General features: G+C 42.9%; 1 protein-coding gene across 1 annotated transcript in view; it reads left to right on the top strand.

Annotated features, from left to right (window-relative positions):
* Nucleotides 1-22,873, top strand: part of LOC145341274 (IgGFc-binding protein-like) — a 75,280-nt gene that overhangs the window by 43,908 nt on the left and 8,499 nt on the right. The window contains exons 46-84 of the mRNA XM_080186199.1: nucleotides 318-324; nucleotides 440-502; nucleotides 735-872; nucleotides 961-1,217; nucleotides 1,506-1,590; nucleotides 2,372-2,440; nucleotides 3,260-3,504; nucleotides 3,597-3,880; nucleotides 4,005-4,282; nucleotides 4,424-5,022; nucleotides 5,116-5,677; nucleotides 5,983-6,182; nucleotides 6,297-6,677; nucleotides 6,790-7,076; nucleotides 7,507-7,787; nucleotides 8,780-8,917; nucleotides 9,006-9,262; nucleotides 9,551-9,635; nucleotides 10,417-10,485; nucleotides 11,305-11,549; nucleotides 11,642-11,925; nucleotides 12,050-12,327; nucleotides 12,469-13,067; nucleotides 13,161-13,722; nucleotides 14,028-14,227; nucleotides 14,342-14,722; nucleotides 14,835-15,121; nucleotides 15,552-15,832; nucleotides 16,825-16,962; nucleotides 17,051-17,307; nucleotides 17,596-17,680; nucleotides 18,462-18,530; nucleotides 19,350-19,594; nucleotides 19,687-19,970; nucleotides 20,095-20,372; nucleotides 20,514-21,112; nucleotides 21,206-21,767; nucleotides 22,073-22,272; nucleotides 22,387-22,767. Coding sequence (XP_080042325.1) covers nucleotides 318-324; nucleotides 440-502; nucleotides 735-872; nucleotides 961-1,217; nucleotides 1,506-1,590; nucleotides 2,372-2,440; nucleotides 3,260-3,504; nucleotides 3,597-3,880; nucleotides 4,005-4,282; nucleotides 4,424-5,022; nucleotides 5,116-5,677; nucleotides 5,983-6,182; nucleotides 6,297-6,677; nucleotides 6,790-7,076; nucleotides 7,507-7,787; nucleotides 8,780-8,917; nucleotides 9,006-9,262; nucleotides 9,551-9,635; nucleotides 10,417-10,485; nucleotides 11,305-11,549; nucleotides 11,642-11,925; nucleotides 12,050-12,327; nucleotides 12,469-13,067; nucleotides 13,161-13,722; nucleotides 14,028-14,227; nucleotides 14,342-14,722; nucleotides 14,835-15,121; nucleotides 15,552-15,832; nucleotides 16,825-16,962; nucleotides 17,051-17,307; nucleotides 17,596-17,680; nucleotides 18,462-18,530; nucleotides 19,350-19,594; nucleotides 19,687-19,970; nucleotides 20,095-20,372; nucleotides 20,514-21,112; nucleotides 21,206-21,767; nucleotides 22,073-22,272; nucleotides 22,387-22,767 — 10,500 coding nt within the window. The remainder of the gene's footprint in view (nucleotides 1-317; nucleotides 325-439; nucleotides 503-734; nucleotides 873-960; nucleotides 1,218-1,505; nucleotides 1,591-2,371; nucleotides 2,441-3,259; nucleotides 3,505-3,596; nucleotides 3,881-4,004; nucleotides 4,283-4,423; nucleotides 5,023-5,115; nucleotides 5,678-5,982; nucleotides 6,183-6,296; nucleotides 6,678-6,789; nucleotides 7,077-7,506; nucleotides 7,788-8,779; nucleotides 8,918-9,005; nucleotides 9,263-9,550; nucleotides 9,636-10,416; nucleotides 10,486-11,304; nucleotides 11,550-11,641; nucleotides 11,926-12,049; nucleotides 12,328-12,468; nucleotides 13,068-13,160; nucleotides 13,723-14,027; nucleotides 14,228-14,341; nucleotides 14,723-14,834; nucleotides 15,122-15,551; nucleotides 15,833-16,824; nucleotides 16,963-17,050; nucleotides 17,308-17,595; nucleotides 17,681-18,461; nucleotides 18,531-19,349; nucleotides 19,595-19,686; nucleotides 19,971-20,094; nucleotides 20,373-20,513; nucleotides 21,113-21,205; nucleotides 21,768-22,072; nucleotides 22,273-22,386; nucleotides 22,768-22,873) is intronic.

Genomic DNA, 22,873 nt, shown 5'->3' with positions numbered 1-22,873 from the left:
CACATTCCCATTGTTAATAATTAGCTACGTCCATGAATAGTTGACTTATTCTGTTGATGTTGAGGTCATCACTTTTTACCATTCTTTTATATATATTCAGCACAGGTTCTTTTGAAATAGTAATTCTTAAATATTTGTTCATTTCTGGTCATCAATTGAAACGTGATCCCTGGAGTACGTTTGGGTGATGTTTCTGGAACATCATTAGGACGAGAACGGAGGATTCAGTCAATCTCGTGCTGAATGGTTGTAGTGTGGATCTGCAACAGAAAGGACTAATTCTTCTGGGCTACTGAGGCTACTTGTTAATTTTGCAGAGGCAGGGTAACTCATAAAAATGGAAGTCTATTTGACTATTCACATAATGCCCAATGAAAAGCTACCAAATCCTCCTAGCGCACTGTATTTGGTGATTGAATATACATGATTTCCAACACAGGAATCTCATCACCAAAGTGCAGTGGGCAGAGCCGCAACACCCAGTATGTCAGTTATAAGGAATGTAAGATGTTCTGCCTTTTCTTGCATGAATTGAATAATTCTGTCATTGATTTGCTCTGTCATATTGGCCTGGATATTCTTTGAAAGGAAGTGTGGAGAACTTTGAAACTGTTTCCAGTCGAGATGATTGTGATTCCTATGGAACTTCCTTGCGATGGTTTTACCTGTTTTGATTTCTGGTTAACGCTGCGGGTATTAAAGGTGCAAATAACTGTTGTGTATGAAACCCACAGGTTGTGCATTGGACTGTAATTTTGATGTTGGTCTGTGCAATTGGACTCAATCCAAAACAGATAATTTGGACTGGAAACGCATCAGTGGTTCGACACCGTCAAGTCACACAGGCCCGTCTTATGACCACACCACTGCAGGTAGGCAATGTGAGGTGCTTATCTTACCAGTAGGGCTTGGAAGAGCAGAAGATTTGTTTCTAACCAGTGAGCATAATTGTGTGTCCAGGTGGTTACTACATCTACATTGAAGGAAATGACGGCCGTGAAGGAGACAGAGCGCAACTGGTCAGTTCTCCATGCAAAATGACAGGAGCTCAGTGCTTGCGATTCTGGTACCACATGTATGGAGTGGCTCATAGCATGGCTTTGAAAGTTTACCAGGTTGAAGAAGGGATACCAGCACTAATGTGGTCAAAGACAGGAAATAAGGGAAACAAATGGATCGCAGGAGAAGTGGGCCTGCAGCTCTCAGGAAATTCTCAGGTAAACTATCTGAAAAATATTTGTGTGATTGTTTTTGGTGTTTGTTATGTGATGAACTCGGGCAATTTGCAACAACAGCCGGAAATCCAATAAAGATTCTATATCTTCAAATAAAGTTGAACTTGTTAATTTTAAATCAGAGGAGATAACTGTGGTTGTATCAAGAAAATAATGAATTGATTATTTACCCTGTTCCCCAGTGTTACTGAAAAGGAGATCTGAAATTGTTTTGTTTGACTTGCTGTTGCTATCTGCTGCGTGCTGATATTTTGATGCTTTCTCTTACAGATCCTCATTGAAGCAGTCCGGGGCAATGACTATCGCAGTGACATTGCTGTGGATGACATCTCCTTTCATACTGGATGTTGTGGAGGTTTGTAGACATGTCTAGTTTTCTGATGTATATTGTGATTCATTGGGTATGTGACTTAAACGTTGATGAAGATGAGATCTTAAGCAATTGGAGCAGGAGCAGACTGTGCAGCCCCTTGATCCGGCTAGTCCATTGCATGTGATCATGGCTGATCTTCAGCCTCAGCTCTACTTTCCAAGCTGCTCCACGGTTCCCTGGATTCCCTGAGATTTCCAAATTTCTTTTATGTCGGCCTGAGGTATACTGAACGATAGCAAGCCCACAGCATTCTTGGATGGAGAATTGCAAGATTCACAATTCCAAGAGTAAGATAATTTCTTCTCATTACAATCCAAAATGATTGACACCTTACCCTAAGATTGTGTTCCTGTGTTTGAGATTTGCCAGACAGAGGGAACACCCCCTCTGTGGCCAGCACTGGTTTTAGCTTTGGTGTTTCTTGTCTCTCCTCATAACATGTTGTCCTGTTCCTTTTTCCACATTGGGTGAGTGTGGAAGGACTTTGATTTGTTTCTGCCCGTTGAAGTGGTGGAGGCTGCCTCGCTAAAATATTTTTAAGACGCGGGTTGATGGGTTTTTGATAAGAGAGGGGATTAAGGGTTATGGGGAGAGGGCGGGAAAGTGGAACTGAGCCACGACAGATCAGCCATGATCTTATTGAATGGCGGGGCAGGCTCGAAGGGCTAGATGGCCTACTCCTGCTCCTATTTCTTATGTTCTTACGTTCTTATGTTTGCAACATGGAGCTTCTTCTGACTTTTTAACCATGTTTTCTCTGCAGACATGTGTGATACAACAGCCACAATGAGCACTCCAACTACAACCAGCACCATGACTCCTGACACAACAGGTAGACGAAAACAGCCGACATGTGATGTGGGATATTGATTGTGCTATTCTTATTCAAGTCTCATTTACTTTGAGTTGGTGGTAGACAATTAGAGACGGCTACTTTTTCACCCATCCTATATTTGTATTGACCAATTAATCAGTTTTGATTAATTGAATCGGAATATCACAGATGCCATTCCACTTTTTAGAAATGATAATGGGTCTTGTCACCAGAAATTAATTCTGACGCAGGCGGGATGGTAGTAGGGTTGCGATACTCCACAAAACCGTTTACTTCAATGCCTTCCTGCCTCTAAGCTTGTCAGCAGGGAGAACAAAAGATTTTGCCAAATGTCCCAATTGTGGTTATTAACTGAAATTGACTTTATGGAAGATTTGGTGTGATATGAGTATGTTTGGATGGTCTAGTAGATGTTGTTGCTGGACTGTGCTCTTGTGAGTATCACTTGTTTATCTGCTCAAAGAGCTTTTCAGTTATCAAGCAGGTTTAGTACATTTAACAGTGGACCTGTTACATGGCACAAACTGAAGGAGCAGCAGGAGGAATCCAGCCTTTCAGGATTGTGTTGCCTGAAATGGATGGGGAAATGCTCATGACAGAAGCATAAGTCCTGGCAGGATGGAATCATTTAGAAGGAGTTGAGTGATTTAATGATGTGAGCGAGTGACAACAATATCTTGTCAGTAAAAGATAGCAGTCACAATGTAGTCAACATGTGGAAAAAGTAAAGAGCAGTGAGGTGGAGTGTAAAAGAATTGAATTTAGTCTTGGATGTACAGTGGTACCACCAATTGATCTTTGTTTTACAATTCTTAGAATCATCCTGCACTGTACAAGGTGATCCTCATTACAACACCTTTGACAAACAAGCTCACAACTTCATGGGAACATGCACATATACATTATCAAAACTCTGTGACGCCAGCAGTAATCTGCCCTATTTCAATGTTGAAGCTGCAAATGAGCACAGATCAGGGAATTCCTATGTATCGTACGTCAAACATGTCAACGTCAATGTCTACAGTCACAGAATAACATTAGAGAAGGGACACGTGGTCAAGGTAAGAGTTTGATATATTTTCATCTCTTTATCAAGTACGTTGAACGGTCATTTTTTTGAAGAATGGGTGGATCAATGTTTGTGTCTCTCCAGGTCGATGGAGAAGTGGAGGTGCTGCCTGTGTCACTGGCTTCTGGTGTTGATGTTGGCCTAAGTGGAAAGTATGTAGTTGTTAGTACCAATTTTGGACTGAGGGTGAGGTTTGATGGGATGCATCGAGCAGAGGTAACTCTTGGCAGTGTCTTCAAGGGGAAAGTGTGTGGAATGTGCGGGAACTATAACGACGACAGAACAGACGATTTCCTCAATCCAGATGGAGTGATGGAGCCCGATTCCATCAGCTTGGGAAACAGCTGGCAAACCCACAATGATACAAGGTACATTGTATGAAAGTGTTCAGGTTGCTTTTGTTCCTTCATCAATGCAGGCTTTTGGTGGCATTTACTTGCAGAAATTTATAGCTTTAACCATTTCTCATTGGTGATGCTGCTGTTTTTGCAGGTGTGTTCCTGACATTGGCATTGAACCAAATTGTACTGATGATGAAAAGCACATCATAGAAAGTAAATCTTACTGTGGAATAATCGTGGATTCACGTGGTCCCTTCAAGGCATGCCATTCTGTTGTAGACCCCATGGATTATTTTGGGGGCTGTGTGTATGATCTGTGTGCATTAGACTTGCATACGGGGTCTCTGTGCAGTAGTTTGCAGTCCTATGCAGATACATGCCAGTCGAAGGGAGTGAGAGTGGAAGCTTGGAGGAATGAGACCTTCTGCCGTAAGTGATTTGATTCTTTATTGCTCGATATATAAATTGTACTTAGTGGAGATCCGTTTGAACCATTTGGGATTTCATGTTATACGGCAGGGATTTAATGGCAAGGTCATTAATGCGTGATCTTTGGAATTCCGTTTCTAGCTTTGAAGTGTGCAGTGAATAGTCACTATGAGCAGTGTGGCTCAGCCTGTCCAGCTACATGTGTCAATCCCAATGCTCCTTCCAGCTGCTCCCAGCCATGTGTAGAAGGCTGTGTGTGTGACAGTGGTTATATTTTCTACAACGACCGATGTGTGCCAAGTAGTCAGTGTGGCTGTTGGTCTGAAGACAAACACTACCCGGTGGGATCTGAATTCTGGACGGATGATACATGTTCAATGAAATGTCGATGTCCTTCGAAGGGCAGTAAACTAATGTGCTGGAGTTCAGGGTGTGCTACGGATTCATTCTGCGGAGTTGCAAACGGAGTTCCAGGTTGCTACCCACATGCATATGGCATCTGCAGAGTTCATAATGACCCACACTACAATACGTTTGACAAAGCGACCCATCACTTCATGGGGACGTGCACCTATACGATCGCCAAGCTTTGCACAAATTCCTCATCTCTTCCATACTTCGACATCGAAGCGAAAAATGAAAATCGGGGCAATGCGAAAGTGTCTTACGTTCAAAAAGTTCGAGTAGCTGTTCATGGCCACACTGTTTGGATCGTTAAGAGTGAGTCGCATCGTGTATTGGTAAGTGTCTTATTGCTAGGTTGTGTTTTGTGAAATTCTGCATTTTGAACTGAATTTGTTCTGAATCATTCCTCAATTGGAACTTGCACTCAGGTTGACGAAGTTTGGAGGACGTTACCAGTGACACTAGTGAATGGCACCGTGAGTGTGAGTAGGAGTGGAAGATACGTGGTCCTGGTGGCAGACTTTGGGCTTAGTGTTTCCTATGACACTGATCATTCGGTGGAAGTGAAAGTACCGAGTAGTTATTTTAATCAGACTTGTGGTATGTGCGGTAACTACAATGGATTGAGGCAGGATGATTACATGAAACCTGATGGAGAGCAAGCCAAAGATTCGAATGAGTTGGGAAATAGCTGGAAGGTGCCACCAGATGATCCAGGTTGTGACCCAGGCAGCCCTGAGGAATGTCCGCCTGCTGATGAGAAGCTGTACCAGAGCGATGATTTCTGTGGCCTGATGACCAGCCAAGAAGGTCCATTTGTAAAGTGCCACTCTGTAATAAATCCCACTGGTTACTTTGAAAGTTGTGTTGTCGAACTGTGCCTGTTGGCAGGAAGCCAAAATGCTCTGTGCAATGCCCTCCAAATCTATGCAGAAGCGTGTCAAAGTGCAGGAGTGACCATTCCATCGTGGAGAAACTTCACTTTCTGTCGTATGTATTTGCTATCTCCTGTTGTTTTAGCTTTAATATTTCCTTCATGTGCCTGAGAAAGTCACTGTTTTTGTGATATTGCGTTATATTGTTCATTTTGTTACAGACTTGCTGTCCAGTTCTTTTAATTCAATTTGTTTATGTGCTTGCTTTTCTATTTTCCATTCTTTTGATCCAGTTGAATTCAATAAGAGTGTGTGTGCGTGTGTGTGTGTGTTTTCCTTCCTTCTGAGTTGTCTCATAATTGAAAGCATTTTCTAGTCTCAGAAACCTGAAAGCTTTTCTTGTACCTTCTTTGCTTTCAGCTGTCAGCTGTCCAGTTAATAGCCACTACAATGCGTGTGGCAGTGCTTGTCCAGCCACATGCTCAGACCGTTTTGCTCCGGAAAACTGCAGCAAGCCCTGTGTGGAGGACTGTGAATGTAACATGGGTACTGTTCTCAGTGGAAGCTCCTGTGTGCCTGTTGAGAACTGTGGCTGCGTCTACAACAACAAATACTATGAAGTAAGTTGTACGGGCAGTGGTTTTGGTGCCATTCGATCCTTGTGTGTGCGTCTTTCTGCTTACCTGAGGAGTATGTAGCAATTTTGAAAATAACACTTAGTCTTTGTCTGTCAGAAAGGGACCATGTTCTGGGAAGAGGGATGTCTAAAGCGTTGCCGGTGCACTGGAAATGACCAGGTCTCGTGCGAAGCAGCATCTTGTGGAGCAGAGGAAATTTGCAAAGTGCAGGATGGAAATTTGGGATGTTATCGAGCAGAGACTGCAACCTGCCACATTTACGGAGACCCACACTACACGACATTTGACAGGAAACTGTACCACTTCCAGGGTGCCTGCAATTATACCGTGACTGAGACTTGTGGAAACACACCCGTTCAGTTTTCTGTGACAAGTAGAAATGAACACAGAGGCAGCCCAACGTGGTCTGCTATTAATTCCATTGCTTTGCGACTTGACGACCTTCATATTGCTGTGAGGAAAAATAAGCTTGTTTATGTGAGTAATGCCTCTGATCGATGGTGTTTTCTGAATGAATATAATGTTGAATGTAATGTAGTTCCTGTCTTTGTTACTGTCGTATCACTAATCTTGGTAATGTTTTGTTTAGGTGAATGGGGTGAGGGTTGAGCTCCCTGTGAATCTCCACTCTTCAGTAAGAGTATCAATGGAGGGATCATTTGTCACGGTCCAGACAGACTTTGGTCTTCAGCTGAAGTTTAATGGCGATGCCGAACTGTTTGTCAAGGTGGATGAGAGATACAGAGGACAGCTGTGTGGCTTGTGTGGTACCTATACTGATGACCAGCTCGATGACTTCTTGAAGCCTGATGGAACTTTAGCCCTGGATTCCAATCAGTTTGGAAACAGCTGGAGAGTTCCTGATGATGACTGGCTGTGAGTATTTCCTGCACCGTATTGTGAATTAAGGTAAATGCAGTGTAACTCGCAAGACCTTTGCACAGAGTTGGGAGCTATGGCAGTAAGTAGAGTAAGCGGAGTAGTCGATTGATGTAAAAACAACTAATTTGCACGATGGCAAGTCCGGGATTTCCTGTAAGTGTCCACATGAGCATGTGCTGTTGGTCGTGTTCAATCACTGTGGTTTGCAGTGAATACTTGAAACCAATTTTCCAGTATTGTTATTGACATATATGACATTGAAATATCACAGAGGCATCATCGAAGAACATCATGCCTTTGGATGTATTGTGAGGGAGCTATTTTGACAGCACCTATCCCTATCCATTGACGTTTGAGGATGATGAATTAAAATGAGAGCTTTCTTTCTTGAGGACAGAAATTATACTTGATTTTCCTTGCACAGGTGTAATGAAACCATTCTACCACCACCCACCTGTGAGCCATCATCAAATGAAGAGGCTGAGGAATACTGCAAAATTATTTTGGCAAACAGTGGCCCTTTCAAAGATTGTCACTGGTATATTCCTCCTCAGTTGTACTTTGAAAGTTGTGTGTATGACCACTGTGCTACTGGAGGAGATTCTGCGCTGCTGTGCAATGCTCTGGCATCATATGCTTCAGCCTGTGAAGCAGTTGGTGTTGTTCTGGGAGACTGGATGGAACAGAGTGGCTGTGTTGAGAAAAGTAAGTTTGATATCACGTATCTTGACTTGTTCTTTTCCACTATTGTATTTCTCAGGCTTCCTTTTAAAAAGCATTACATGGGTAAGATGGATACAGAGGGATATGGGCCAAATGCGGGAAATTGGAACTAGCTTAGGGGTTTGAACAAAAGGGCGGCATGGACAAGTTGGGCCGAAGTGCCTGTTTCCATGCTGTAAACCTCTGTGATTCTGTGACTCCTAATGAGTAATATGGATAAGTCACAATTTCCCTTCCAAACACATTCCCATTGTTAATAATTAGCTACGTCCATGAATAGTTGACTTATTCTGTTGATGTTGAGGTCATCACTTTTTACCATTCTTTTATATATATTCAGCACAGGTTCTTTTGAAATAGTAATTCTTAAATATTTGTTCATTTCTGGTCATCAATTGAAACGTGATCCCTGGAGTACGTTTGGGTGATGTTTCTGGAACATCATTAGGACGAGAACGGAGGATTCAGTCAATCTCGTGCTGAATGGTTGTAGTGTGGATCTGCAACAGAAAGGACTAATTCTTCTGGGCTACTGAGGCTACTTGTTAATTTTGCAGAGGCAGGGTAACTCATAAAAATGGAAGTCTATTTGACTATTCACATAATGCCCAATGAAAAGCTACCAAATCCTCCTAGCGCACTGTATTTGGTGATTGAATATACATGATTTCCAACACAGGAATCTCATCACCAAAGTGCAGTGGGCAGAGCCGCAACACCCAGTATGTCAGTTATAAGGAATGTAAGATGTTCTGCCTTTTCTTGCATGAATTGAATAATTCTGTCATTGATTTGCTCTGTCATATTGGCCTGGATATTCTTTGAAAGGAAGTGTGGAGAACTTTGAAACTGTTTCCAGTCGAGATGATTGTGATTCCTATGGAACTTCCTTGCGATGGTTTTACCTGTTTTGATTTCTGGTTAACGCTGCGGGTATTAAAGGTGCAAATAACTGTTGTGTATGAAACCCACAGGTTGTGCATTGGACTGTAATTTTGATGTTGGTCTGTGCAATTGGACTCAATCCAAAACAGATAATTTGGACTGGAAACGCATCAGTGGTTCGACACCGTCAAGTCACACAGGCCCGTCTTATGACCACACCACTGCAGGTAGGCAATGTGAGGTGCTTATCTTACCAGTAGGGCTTGGAAGAGCAGAAGATTTGTTTCTAACCAGTGAGCATAATTGTGTGTCCAGGTGGTTACTACATCTACATTGAAGGAAATGACGGCCGTGAAGGAGACAGAGCGCAACTGGTCAGTTCTCCATGCAAAATGACAGGAGCTCAGTGCTTGCGATTCTGGTACCACATGTATGGAGTGGCTCATAGCATGGCTTTGAAAGTTTACCAGGTTGAAGAAGGGATACCAGCACTAATGTGGTCAAAGACAGGAAATAAGGGAAACAAATGGATCGCAGGAGAAGTGGGCCTGCAGCTCTCAGGAAATTCTCAGGTAAACTATCTGAAAAATATTTGTGTGATTGTTTTTGGTGTTTGTTATGTGATGAACTCGGGCAATTTGCAACAACAGCCGGAAATCCAATAAAGATTCTATATCTTCAAATAAAGTTGAACTTGTTAATTTTAAATCAGAGGAGATAACTGTGGTTGTATCAAGAAAATAATGAATTGATTATTTACCCTGTTCCCCAGTGTTACTGAAAAGGAGATCTGAAATTGTTTTGTTTGACTTGCTGTTGCTATCTGCTGCGTGCTGATATTTTGATGCTTTCTCTTACAGATCCTCATTGAAGCAGTCCGGGGCAATGACTATCGCAGTGACATTGCTGTGGATGACATCTCCTTTCATACTGGATGTTGTGGAGGTTTGTAGACATGTCTAGTTTTCTGATGTATATTGTGATTCATTGGGTATGTGACTTAAACGTTGATGAAGATGAGATCTTAAGCAATTGGAGCAGGAGCAGACTGTGCAGCCCCTTGATCCGGCTAGTCCATTGCATGTGATCATGGCTGATCTTCAGCCTCAGCTCTACTTTCCAAGCTGCTCCACGGTTCCCTGGATTCCCTGAGATTTCCAAATTTCTTTTATGTCGGCCTGAGGTATACTGAACGATAGCAAGCCCACAGCATTCTTGGATGGAGAATTGCAAGATTCACAATTCCAAGAGTAAGATAATTTCTTCTCATTACAATCCAAAATGATTGACACCTTACCCTAAGATTGTGTTCCTGTGTTTGAGATTTGCCAGACAGAGGGAACACCCCCTCTGTGGCCAGCACTGGTTTTAGCTTTGGTGTTTCTTGTCTCTCCTCATAACATGTTGTCCTGTTCCTTTTTCCACATTGGGTGAGTGTGGAAAGTTGACTTGATTTGTTCTGCCCGTTGAAGTGGTGGAGGCTGCCTCGCTAAATATTTTTAAGACGCGGGTTGATGGGTTTTTGATAAGAGAGGGGATTAAGGGTTATGGGGAGAGGGCGGGAAAGTGGAACTGAGCCACGACAGATCAGCCATGATCTTATTGAATGGCGGGGCAGGCTCGAAGGGCTAGATGGCCTACTCCTGCTCCTATTTCTTATGTTCTTACGTTCTTATGTTTGCAACATGGAGCTTCTTCTGACTTTTTAACCATGTTTTCTCTGCAGACATGTGTGATACAACAGCCACAATGAGCACTCCAACTACAACCAGCACCATGACTCCTGACACAACAGGTAGACGAAAACAGCCGACATGTGATGTGGGATATTGATTGTGCTATTCTTATTCAAGTCTCATTTACTTTGAGTTGGTGGTAGACAATTAGAGACGGCTACTTTTTCACCCATCCTATATTTGTATTGACCAATTAATCAGTTTTGATTAATTGAATCGGAATATCACAGATGCCATTCCACTTTTTAGAAATGATAATGGGTCTTGTCACCAGAAATTAATTCTGACGCAGGCGGGATGGTAGTAGGGTTGCGATACTCCACAAAACCGTTTACTTCAATGCCTTCCTGCCTCTAAGCTTGTCAGCAGGGAGAACAAAAGATTTTGCCAAATGTCCCAATTGTGGTTATTAACTGAAATTGACTTTATGGAAGATTTGGTGTGATATGAGTATGTTTGGATGGTCTAGTAGATGTTGTTGCTGGACTGTGCTCTTGTGAGTATCACTTGTTTATCTGCTCAAAGAGCTTTTCAGTTATCAAGCAGGTTTAGTACATTTAACAGTGGACCTGTTACATGGCACAAACTGAAGGAGCAGCAGGAGGAATCCAGCCTTTCAGGATTGTGTTGCCTGAAATGGATGGGGAAATGCTCATGACAGAAGCATAAGTCCTGGCAGGATGGAATCATTTAGAAGGAGTTGAGTGATTTAATGATGTGAGCGAGTGACAACAATATCTTGTCAGTAAAAGATAGCAGTCACAATGTAGTCAACATGTGGAAAAAGTAAAGAGCAGTGAGGTGGAGTGTAAAAGAATTGAATTTAGTCTTGGATGTACAGTGGTACCACCAATTGATCTTTGTTTTACAATTCTTAGAATCATCCTGCACTGTACAAGGTGATCCTCATTACAACACCTTTGACAAACAAGCTCACAACTTCATGGGAACATGCACATATACATTATCAAAACTCTGTGACGCCAGCAGTAATCTGCCCTATTTCAATGTTGAAGCTGCAAATGAGCACAGATCAGGGAATTCCTATGTATCGTACGTCAAACATGTCAACGTCAATGTCTACAGTCACAGAATAACATTAGAGAAGGGACACGTGGTCAAGGTAAGAGTTTGATATATTTTCATCTCTTTATCAAGTACGTTGAACGGTCATTTTTTTGAAGAATGGGTGGATCAATGTTTGTGTCTCTCCAGGTCGATGGAGAAGTGGAGGTGCTGCCTGTGTCACTGGCTTCTGGTGTTGATGTTGGCCTAAGTGGAAAGTATGTAGTTGTTAGTACCAATTTTGGACTGAGGGTGAGGTTTGATGGGATGCATCGAGCAGAGGTAACTCTTGGCAGTGTCTTCAAGGGGAAAGTGTGTGGAATGTGCGGGAACTATAACGACGACAGAACAGACGATTTCCTCAATCCAGATGGAGTGATGGAGCCCGATTCCATCAGCTTGGGAAACAGCTGGCAAACCCACAATGATACAAGGTACATTGTATGAAAGTGTTCAGGTTGCTTTTGTTCCTTCATCAATGCAGGCTTTTGGTGGCATTTACTTGCAGAAATTTATAGCTTTAACCATTTCTCATTGGTGATGCTGCTGTTTTTGCAGGTGTGTTCCTGACATTGGCATTGAACCAAATTGTACTGATGATGAAAAGCACATCATAGAAAGTAAATCTTACTGTGGAATAATCGTGGATTCACGTGGTCCCTTCAAGGCATGCCATTCTGTTGTAGACCCCATGGATTATTTTGGGGGCTGTGTGTATGATCTGTGTGCATTAGACTTGCATACGGGGTCTCTGTGCAGTAGTTTGCAGTCCTATGCAGATACATGCCAGTCGAAGGGAGTGAGAGTGGAAGCTTGGAGGAATGAGACCTTCTGCCGTAAGTGATTTGATTCTTTATTGCTCGATATATAAATTGTACTTAGTGGAGATCCGTTTGAACCATTTGGGATTTCATGTTATACGGCAGGGATTTAATGGCAAGGTCATTAATGCGTGATCTTTGGAATTCCGTTTCTAGCTTTGAAGTGTGCAGTGAATAGTCACTATGAGCAGTGTGGCTCAGCCTGTCCAGCTACATGTGTCAATCCCAATGCTCCTTCCAGCTGCTCCCAGCCATGTGTAGAAGGCTGTGTGTGTGACAGTGGTTATATTTTCTACAACGACCGATGTGTGCCAAGTAGTCAGTGTGGCTGTTGGTCTGAAGACAAACACTACCCGGTGGGATCTGAATTCTGGACGGATGATACATGTTCAATGAAATGTCGATGTCCTTCGAAGGGCAGTAAACTAATGTGCTGGAGTTCAGGGTGTGCTACGGATTCATTCTGCGGAGTTGCAAACGGAGTTCCAGGTTGCTACCCACATGCATATGGCATCTGCAGAGTTCATAATGACCCACACTACAATACGTTTGACAAAGCGACCCATCACTTCATGGGGACGTGCACCTATACGATCGCCAAGCTTTGCACAAATTCCTCATCTCTTCCATACTTCGACATCGAAGCGAAAAATGAAAATCGGGGCAATGCGAAAGTGTCTTACGTTCAAAAAGTTCGAGTAGCTGTTCATGGCCACACTGTTTGGATCGTTAAGAGTGAGTCGCATCGTGTATTGGTAAGTGTCTTATTGCTAGGTTGTGTTTTGTGAAATTCTGCATTTTGAACTGAATTTGTTCTGAATCATTCCTCAATTGGAACTTGCACTCAGGTTGACGAAGTTTGGAGGACGTTACCAGTGACACTAGTGAATGGCACCGTGAGTGTGAGTAGGAGTGGAAGATACGTGGTCCTGGTGGCAGACTTTGGGCTTAGTGTTTCCTATGACACTGATCATTCGGTGGAAGTGAAAGTACCGAGTAGTTATTTTAATCAGACTTGTGGTATGTGCGGTAACTACAATGGATTGAGGCAGGATGATTACATGAAACCTGATGGAGAGCAAGCCAAAGATTCGAATGAGTTGGGAAATAGCTGGAAGGTGCCACCAGATGATCCAGGTTGTGACCCAGGCAGCCCTGAGGAATGTCCGCCTGCTGATGAGAAGCTGTACCAGAGCGATGATTTCTGTGGCCTGATGACCAGCCAAGAAGGTCCATTTGTAAAGTGCCACTCTGTAATAAATCCCACTGGTTACTTTGAAAGTTGTGTTGTCGAACTGTGCCTGTTGGCAGGAAGCCAAAATGCTCTGTGCAATGCCCTCCAAATCTATGCAGAAGCGTGTCAAAGTGCAGGAGTGACCATTCCATCGTGGAGAAACTTCACTTTCTGTCGTATGTATTTGCTATCTCCTGTTGTTTTAGCTTTAATATTTCCTTCATGTGCCTGAGAAAGTCACTGTTTTTGTGATATTGCGTTATATTGTTCATTTTGTTACAGACTTGCTGTCCAGTTCTTTTAATTCAATTTGTTTATGTGCTTGCTTTTCTATTTTCCATTCTTTTGATCCAGTTGAATTCAATAAGAGTGTGTGTGCGTGTGTGTGTGTGTTTTCCTTCCTTCTGAGTTGTCTCATAATTGAAAGCATTTTCTAGTCTCAGAAACCTGAAAGCTTTTCTTGTACCTTCTTTGCTTTCAGCTGTCAGCTGTCCAGTTAATAGCCACTACAATGCGTGTGGCAGTGCTTGTCCAGCCACATGCTCAGACCGTTTTGCTCCGGAAAACTGCAGCAAGCCCTGTGTGGAGGACTGTGAATGTAACATGGGTACTGTTCTCAGTGGAAGCTCCTGTGTGCCTGTTGAGAACTGTGGCTGCGTCTACAACAACAAATACTATGAAGTAAGTTGTACGGGCAGTGGTTTTGGTGCCATTCGATCCTTGTGTGTGCGTCTTTCTGCTTACCTGAGGAGTATGTAGCAATTTTGAAAATAACACTTAGTCTTTGTCTGTCAGAAAGGGACCATGTTCTGGGAAGAGGGATGTCTAAAGCGTTGCCGGTGCACTGGAAATGACCAGGTCTCGTGCGAAGCAGCATCTTGTGGAGCAGAGGAAATTTGCAAAGTGCAGGATGGAAATTTGGGATGTTATCGAGCAGAGACTGCAACCTGCCACATTTACGGAGACCCACACTACACGACATTTGACAGGAAACTGTACCACTTCCAGGGTGCCTGCAATTATACCGTGACTGAGACTTGTGGAAACACACCCGTTCAGTTTTCTGTGACAAGTAGAAATGAACACAGAGGCAGCCCAACGTGGTCTGCTATTAATTCCATTGCTTTGCGACTTGACGACCTTCATATTGCTGTGAGGAAAAATAAGCTTGTTTATGTGAGTAATGCCTCTGATCGATGGTGTTTTCTGAATGAATATAATGTTGAATGTAATGTAGTTCCTGTCTTTGTTACTGTCGTATCACTAATCTTGGTAATGTTTTGTTTAGGTGAATGGGGTGAGGGTTGAGCTCCCTGTGAATCTCCACTCTTCAGTAAGAGTATCAATGGAGGGATCATTTGTCACGGTCCAGACAGACTTTGGTCTTCAGCTGAAGTTTAATGGCGATGCCGAACTGTTTGTCAAGGTGGATGAGAGATACAGAGGACAGCTGTGTGGCTTGTGTGGTACCTATACTGATGACCAGCTCGATGACTTCTTGAAGCCTGATGGAACTTTAGCCCTGGATTCCAATCAGTTTGGAAACAGCTGGAGAGTTCCTGATGATGACTGGCTGTGAGTATTTCCTGCACCGTATTGTGAATTAAGGTAAATGCAGTGTAACTCGCAAGACCTTTGCACAGAGTTGGGAGCTATGGCAGTAAGTAGAGTAAGCGGAGTAGTCGATTGATGTAAAAACAACTAATTTGCACGATGGCAAGTCCGGGATTTCCTGTAAGTGTCCACATGAGCATGTGCTGTTGGTCGTGTTCAATCACTGTGGTTTGCAGTGAATACTTGAAACCAATTTTCCAGTATTGTTATTGACATATATGACATTGAAATATCACAGAGGCATCATCGAAGAACATCATGCCTTTGGATGTATTGTGAGGGAGCTATTTTGACAGCACCTATCCCTATCCATTGACGTTTGAGGATGATGAATTAAAATGAGAGCTTTCTTTCTTGAGGACAGAAATTATACTTGATTTTCCTTGCACAGGTGTAATGAAACCATTCTACCACCACCCACCTGTGAGCCATCATCAAATGAAGAGGCTGAGGAATACTGCAAAATTATTTTGGCAAACAGTGGCCCTTTCAAAGATTGTCACTGGTATATTCCTCCTCAGTTGTACTTTGAAAGTTGTGTGTATGACCACTGTGCTACTGGAGGAGATTCTGCGCTGCTGTGCAATGCTCTGGCATCATATGCTTCAGCCTGTGAAGCAGTTGGTGTTGTTCTGGGAGACTGGATGGAACAGAGTGGCTGTGTTGAGAAAAGTAAGTTTGATATCACGTATCTTGACTTGTTCTTTTCCACTATTGTATTTCTCAGGCTTCCTTTTAAAAAGCATTACATGGGTAAGATGGATACAGAGGGATATGGGCCAAATGCGGGAAATTGGAACTAGCTTAGGGGTTTGAACAAAAGGGCGGCATGGACAAGTTGGGCCGAAGTGCCTGTTTCCATGCTGTAAACCTCTGTGATTCTGTGACTCCTAATGAGTAATATGGATAAGTCACAATTTCCCTTCCAAACACATTCCCATTGTTAATAATTAGCTACGTCCATGAATAGTTGACTTATTCTGTTGATGTTGAGGTCATCACTTTTTACCATTCTTTTATATATATTCAGCACAGGTTCTTTTGAAATAGTAATTCTTAAATATTTGTTCATTTCTGGTCATCAATTGAAACGTGATCCCTGGAGTACGTTTGGGTGATGTTTCTGGAACATCATTAGGATGAGAACGGAGGATTCAGTCAATCTCGTGCTGAATGGTTGTAGTGTGGATCTGCAACAGAAAGGACTAATTCTTCTGGGCTACTGAGGCTACTTGTTAATTTTGCAGAGGCAGGGTAACTCATAAAAATGGAAGTCTATTTGACTATTCACATAATGCCCAATGAAAAGCTACCAAATCCTCCTAGCGCACTGTATTTGGTGATTGAATATACATGATTTCCAACACAGGAATCTCATCACCAAAGTGCAGTGGGCAGAGCCGCAACACCCAGTATGTCAGTTATAAGGAATGTAAGATGTTCTGCCTTTTCTTGCATGAATTGAATAATTCTGTCATTGATTTGCTCTGTCATATTGGCCTGGATATTCTTTGAAAGGAAGTGTGGAGAACTTTGAAACTGTTTCCAGTCGAGATGATTGTGATTCCTATGGAACTTCCTTGCGATGGTTTTACCTGTTTTGATTTCTGGTTAACGCTGCGGGTATTAAAGGTGCAAATAACTGTTGTGTATGAAACCCACAGGTTGTGCATTGGACTGTAATTTTGATGTTGGTCTGTGCAATTGGACTCAATCCAAAACAGATAATTTGGACTGGAAACGCATCAGTGGTTCGACACCGTCAAGTCACACAGGCCCGTCTTATGACCACACCACTGCAGGTAGGCAATGTGAGGTGCTTATCTTACCAGTAGGGCTTGGAAGAGCAGAAGATTTGTTTCTAACCAGTGAGCATAATTGTGTGTCCAGGTGGTTACTACATCTACATTGAAGGAAATGACGGCCGTGAAGGAGACAGAGCGCAACTGGTCAGTTCTCCATGCAAAATGACAGGAGCTCAGTGCTTGCGATTCTGGTACCACATGTATGGAGTGGCTCATAGCATGGCTTTGAAAGTTTACCAGGTTGAAGAAGGGATACCAGCACTAATGTGGTCAAAGACAGGAAATAAGGGAAACAAATGGATCGCAGGAGAAGTGGGCCTGCAGCTCTCAGGAAATTCTCAGGTAAACTATCTGAAAAATATTTGTGTGATTGTTTTTGGTGTTTGTTATGTGATGAACTCGGGCAATTTGCAACAACAGCCGGAAATCCAATAAAGATTCTATATCTTCAAATAAAGTTGAACTTGTTAATTTTAAATCAGAGGAGATAACTGTGGTTGTATCAAGAAAATAATGAATTGATTATTTACCCTGTTCCCCAGTGTTACTGAAAAGGAGATCTGAAATTGTTTTGTTTGACTTGCTGTTGCTATCTGCTGCGTGCTGATATTTTGATGCTTTCTCTTACAGATCCTCATTGAAGCAGTCCGGGGCAATGACTATCGCAGTGACATTGCTGTGGATGACATCTCCTTTCATACTGGATGTTGTGGAGGTTTGTAGACATGTCTAGTTTTCTGATGTATATTGTGATTCATTGGGTATGTGACTTAAACGTTGATGAAGATGAGATCTTAAGCAATTGGAGCAGGAGCAGACTGTGCAGCCCCTTGATCCGGCTAGTCCATTGCATGTGATCATGGCTGATCTTCAGCCTCAGCTCTACTTTCCAAGCTGCTCCACGGTTCCCTGGATTCCCTGAGATTTCCAAATTTCTTTTATGTCGGCCTGAGGTATACTGAACGATAGCAAGCCCACAGCATTCTTGGATGGAGAATTGCAAGATTCACAATTCCAAGAGTAAGATAATTTCTTCTCATTACAATCCAAAATGATTGACACCTTACCCTAAGATTGTGATCCTGTGTTTGAGATTTGCCAGACAGAGGGAACACCCCCTCTGTGGCCAGCACTGGTTTTAGCTTTGGTGTTTCCTGTCTCTCCTCATAACATGTTGTCCTGTTCCTTTTTCCACATTGGGTGAGTGTGGAAAGTTGACTTGATTTGTTCTGCCCGTTGAAGTGGTGGAGGCTGCCTCGCTAAATATTTTTAAGACGCGGGTTGATGGGTTTTTGATAAGAGAGGGGATTAAGGGTTATGGGGAGAGGGCGGGAAAGTGGAACTGAGCCACGACAGATCAGCCATGATCTTATTGAATGGCGGGGCAGGCTCGAAGGGCTAGATGGCCTACTCCTGCTCCTATTTCTTATGTTCTTACGTTCTTATGTTTGCAACATGGAGCTTCTTCTGACTTTTTAACCATGTTTTCTCTGCAGACATGTGTGATACAACAGCCACAATGAGCACTCCAACTACAACCAGCACCATGACTCCTGACACAACAGGTAGACGAAAGCAGCCGACATGTGATGTGGGATATTGATTGTGCTATTCTTATTCAAGTCTCATTTACTTTGAGTTGGTGGTAGACAATTAGAGACGGCTACTTTTTCACCCATCCTATATTTGTATTGACCAATTAATCAGTTTTGATTAATTGAATCGGAATATCACAGATGCCATTCCACTTTTTAGAAATGATAATGGGTCTTGTCACCAGAAATTAATTCTGACGCAGGCGGGATGGTAGTAGGGTTGCGATACTCCACAAAACCGTTTACTTCAATGCCTTCCTGCCTCTAAGCTTGTCAGCAGGGAGAACAAAAGATTTTGCCAAATGTCCCAATTGTGGTTATTAACTGAAATTGACTTTATGGAAGATTTGGTGTGATATGAGTATGTTTGGATGGTCTAGTAGATGTTGTTGCTGGACTGTGCTCTTGTGAGTATCACTTGTTTATCTGCTCAAAGAGCTTTTCAGTTATCAAGCAGGTTTAGTACATTTAACAGTGGACCTGTTACTTGGCACAAACTGAAGGAGCAGCAGGAGGAATCCAGCCTTTCAGGATTGTGTTGCCTGAAATGGATGGGGAAATGCTCATGACAGAAGCATAAGTCCTGGCAGGATGGAATCATTTAGAAGGAGTTGAGTGATTTAATGATGTGAGCGAGTGACAACAATATCTTGTCAGTAAAAGATAGCAGTCACAATGTAGTCAACATGTGGAAAAAGTAAAGAGCAGTGAGGTGGAGTGTAAAAGAATTGAATTTAGTCTTGGATGTACAGTGGTACCACCAATTGATCTTTGTTTTACAATTCTTAGAATCATCCTGCACTGTACAAGGTGATCCTCATTACAACACCTTTGACAAACAAGCTCACAACTTCATGGGAACATGCACATATACATTATCAAAACTCTGTGACGCCAGCAGTAATCTGCCCTATTTCAATGTTGAAGCTGCAAATGAGCACAGATCAGGGAATTCCTATGTATCGTACGTCAAACATGTCAACGTCAATGTCTACAGTCACAGAATAACATTAGAGAAGGGACACGTGGTCAAGGTAAGAGTTTGATATATTTTCATCTCTTTATCAAGTACGTTGAACGGTCATTTTTTTGAAGAATGGGTGGATCAATGTTTGTGTCTCTCCAGGTCGATGGAGAAGTGGAGGTGCTGCCTGTGTCACTGGCTTCTGGTGTTGATGTTGGCCTAAGTGGAAAGTATGTAGTTGTTAGTACCAATTTTGGACTGAGGGTGAGGTTTGATGGGATGCATCGAGCAGAGGTAACTCTTGGCAGTGTCTTCAAGGGGAAAGTGTGTGGAATGTGCGGGAACTATAACGACGACAGAACAGACGATTTCCTCAATCCAGATGGAGTGATGGAGCCCGATTCCATCAGCTTGGGAAACAGCTGGCAAACCCACAATGATACAAGGTACATTGTATGAAAGTGTTCAGGTTGCTTTTGTTCCTTCATCAATGCAGGCTTTTGGTGGCATTTACTTGCAGAAATTTATAGCTTTAACCATTTCTCATTGGTGATGCTGCTGTTTTTGCAGGTGTGTTCCTGACATTGGCATTGAACCAAATTGTACTGATGATGAAAAGCACATCATAGAAAGTAAATCTTACTGTGGAATAATCGTGGATTCACGTGGTCCCTTCAAGGCATGCCATTCTGTTGTAGACCCCATGGATTATTTTGGGGGCTGTGTGTATGATCTGTGTGCATTAGACTTGCATACGGGGTCTCTGTGCAGTAGTTTGCAGTCCTATGCAGATACATGCCAGTCGAAGGGAGTGAGAGTGGAAGCTTGGAGGAATGAGACCTTCTGCCGTAAGTGATTTGATTCTTTATTGCTCGATATATAAATTGTACTTAGTGGAGATCCGTTTGAACCATTTGGGATTTCATGTTATACGGCAGGGATTTAATGGCAAGGTCATTAATGCGTGATCTTTGGAATTCCGTTTCTAGCTTTGAAGTGTGCAGTGAATAGTCACTATGAGCAGTGTGGCTCAGCCTGTCCAGCTACATGTGTCAATCCCAATGCTCCTTCCAGCTGCTCCCAGCCATGTGTAGAAGGCTGTGTGTGTGACAGTGGTTATATTTTCTACAACGACCGATGTGTGCCAAGTAGTCAGTGTGGCTGTTGGTCTGAAGACAAACACTACCCGGTGGGATCTGAATTCTGGACGGATGATACATGTTCAATGAAATGTCGATGTCCTTCGAAGGGCAGTAAACTAATGTGCTGGAGTTCAGGGTGTGCTACGGATTCATTCTGCGGAGTTGCAAACGGAGTTCCAGGTTGCTACCCACATGCATATGGCATCTGCAGAGTTCATAATGACCCACACTACAATACGTTTGACAAAGCGACCCATCACTTCATGGGGACGTGCACCTATACGATCGCCAAGCTTTGCACAAATTCCTCATCTCTTCCATACTTCGACATCGAAGCGAAAAATGAAAATCGGGGCAATGCGAAAGTGTCTTACGTTCAAAAAGTTCGAGTAGCTGTTCATGGCCACACTGTTTGGATCGTTAAGAGTGAGTCGCATCGTGTATTGGTAAGTGTCTTATTGCTAGGTTGTGTTTTGTGAAATTCTGCATTTTGAACTGAATTTGTTCTGAATCATTCCTCAATTGGAACTTGCACTCAGGTTGACGAAGTTTGGAGGACGTTACCAGTGACACTAGTGAATGGCACCGTGAGTGTGAGTAGGAGTGGAAGATACGTGGTCCTGGTGGCAGACTTTGGGCTTAGTGTTTCCTATGACACTGATCATTCGGTGGAAGTGAAAGTACCGAGTAGTTATTTTAATCAGACTTGTGGTATGTGCGGTAACTACAATGGATTGAGGCAGGATGATTACATGAAACCTGATGGAGAGCAAGCCAAAGATTCGAATGAGTTGGGAAATAGCTGGAAGGTGCCACCAGATGATCCAGGTTGTGACCCAGGCAGCCCTGAGGAATGTCCGCCTGCTGATGAGAAGCTGTACCAGAGCGATGATTTCTGTGGCCTGATGACCAGCCAAGAAGGTCCATTTGTAAAGTGCCACTCTGTAATAAATCCCACTGGTTACTTTGAAAGTTGTGTTGTCGAACTGTGCCTGTTGGCAGGAAGCCAAAATGCTCTGTGCAATGCCCTCCAAATCTATGCAGAAGCGTGTCAAAGTGCAGGAGTGACCATTCCATCGTGGAGAAACTTCACTTTCTGTCGTATGTATTTGCTATCTCCTGTTGTTTTAGCTTTAATATTTCCTTCATGTGCCTGAGAAAGTCACTGTTTTTGTGATATTGCGTTATATTGTTCATTTTGTTACAGACTTGCTGTCCAGTTCTTTTAATTCAATTTGTTTATGTGCTTGCTTTTCTATTTTCCATTCTTTTGATCCAGTTGAATTCAATAAGAGTGTGTGTGCGTGTGTGTGTGTGTTTTCCTTCCTTCTGAGTTGTCTCATAATTGAAAGCATTTTCTAGTCTCAGAAACCTGAAAGCTTTTCTTGTACCTTCTTTGCTTTCAGCTGTCAGCTGTCCAGTTAATAGCCACTACAATGCGTGTGGCAGTGCTTGTCCAGCCACATGCTCAGACCGTTTTGCTCCGGAAAACTGCAGCAAGCCCTGTGTGGAGGACTGTGAATGTAACATGGGTACTGTTCTCAGTGGAAGCTCCTGTGTGCCTGTTGAGAACTGTGGCTGCGTCTACAACAACAAATACTATGAAGTAAGTTGTACGGGCAGTGGTTTTGGTGCCATTCGATCCTTGTGTGTGCGTCTTTCTGCTTACCTGAGGAGTATGTAGCAATTTTGAAAATAACACTTAGTCTTTGTCTGTCAGAAAGGGACCATGTTCTGGGAAGAGGGATGTCTAAAGCGTTGCCGGTGCACTGGAAATGACCAGGTCTCGTGCGAAGCAGCATCTTGTGGAGCAGAGGAAATTTGCAAAGTGCAGGATGGAAATTTGGGATGTTATCGAGCAGAGACTGCAACCTGCCACATTTACGGAGACCCACACTACACGACATTTGACAGGAAACTGTACCACTTCCAGGGTGCCTGCAATTATACCGTGACTGAGACTTGTGGAAACACACCCGTTCAGTTTTCTGTGACAAGTAGAAATGAACACAGAGGCAGCCCAACGTGGTCTGCTATTAATTCCATTGCTTTGCGACTTGACGACCTTCATATTGCTGTGAGGAAAAATAAGCTTGTTTATGTGAGTAATGCCTCTGATCGATGGTGTTTTCTGAATGAATATAATGTTGAATGTAATGTAGTTCCTGTCTTTGTTACTGTCGTATCACTAATCTTGGTAATGTTTT

This window comes from Carcharhinus amblyrhynchos, chromosome 3 (genome assembly GCF_965287045.1).
Source record: "Carcharhinus amblyrhynchos chromosome 3, sCarAmb.v2.hapA, whole genome shotgun sequence".
NCBI classification, from domain to species: Eukaryota; Metazoa; Chordata; class Chondrichthyes; order Carcharhiniformes; family Carcharhinidae; genus Carcharhinus; species Carcharhinus amblyrhynchos.
Note: the sequence above shows the minus strand (reverse complement) of the source record. Positions and strands in the feature narration are given on the sequence as shown.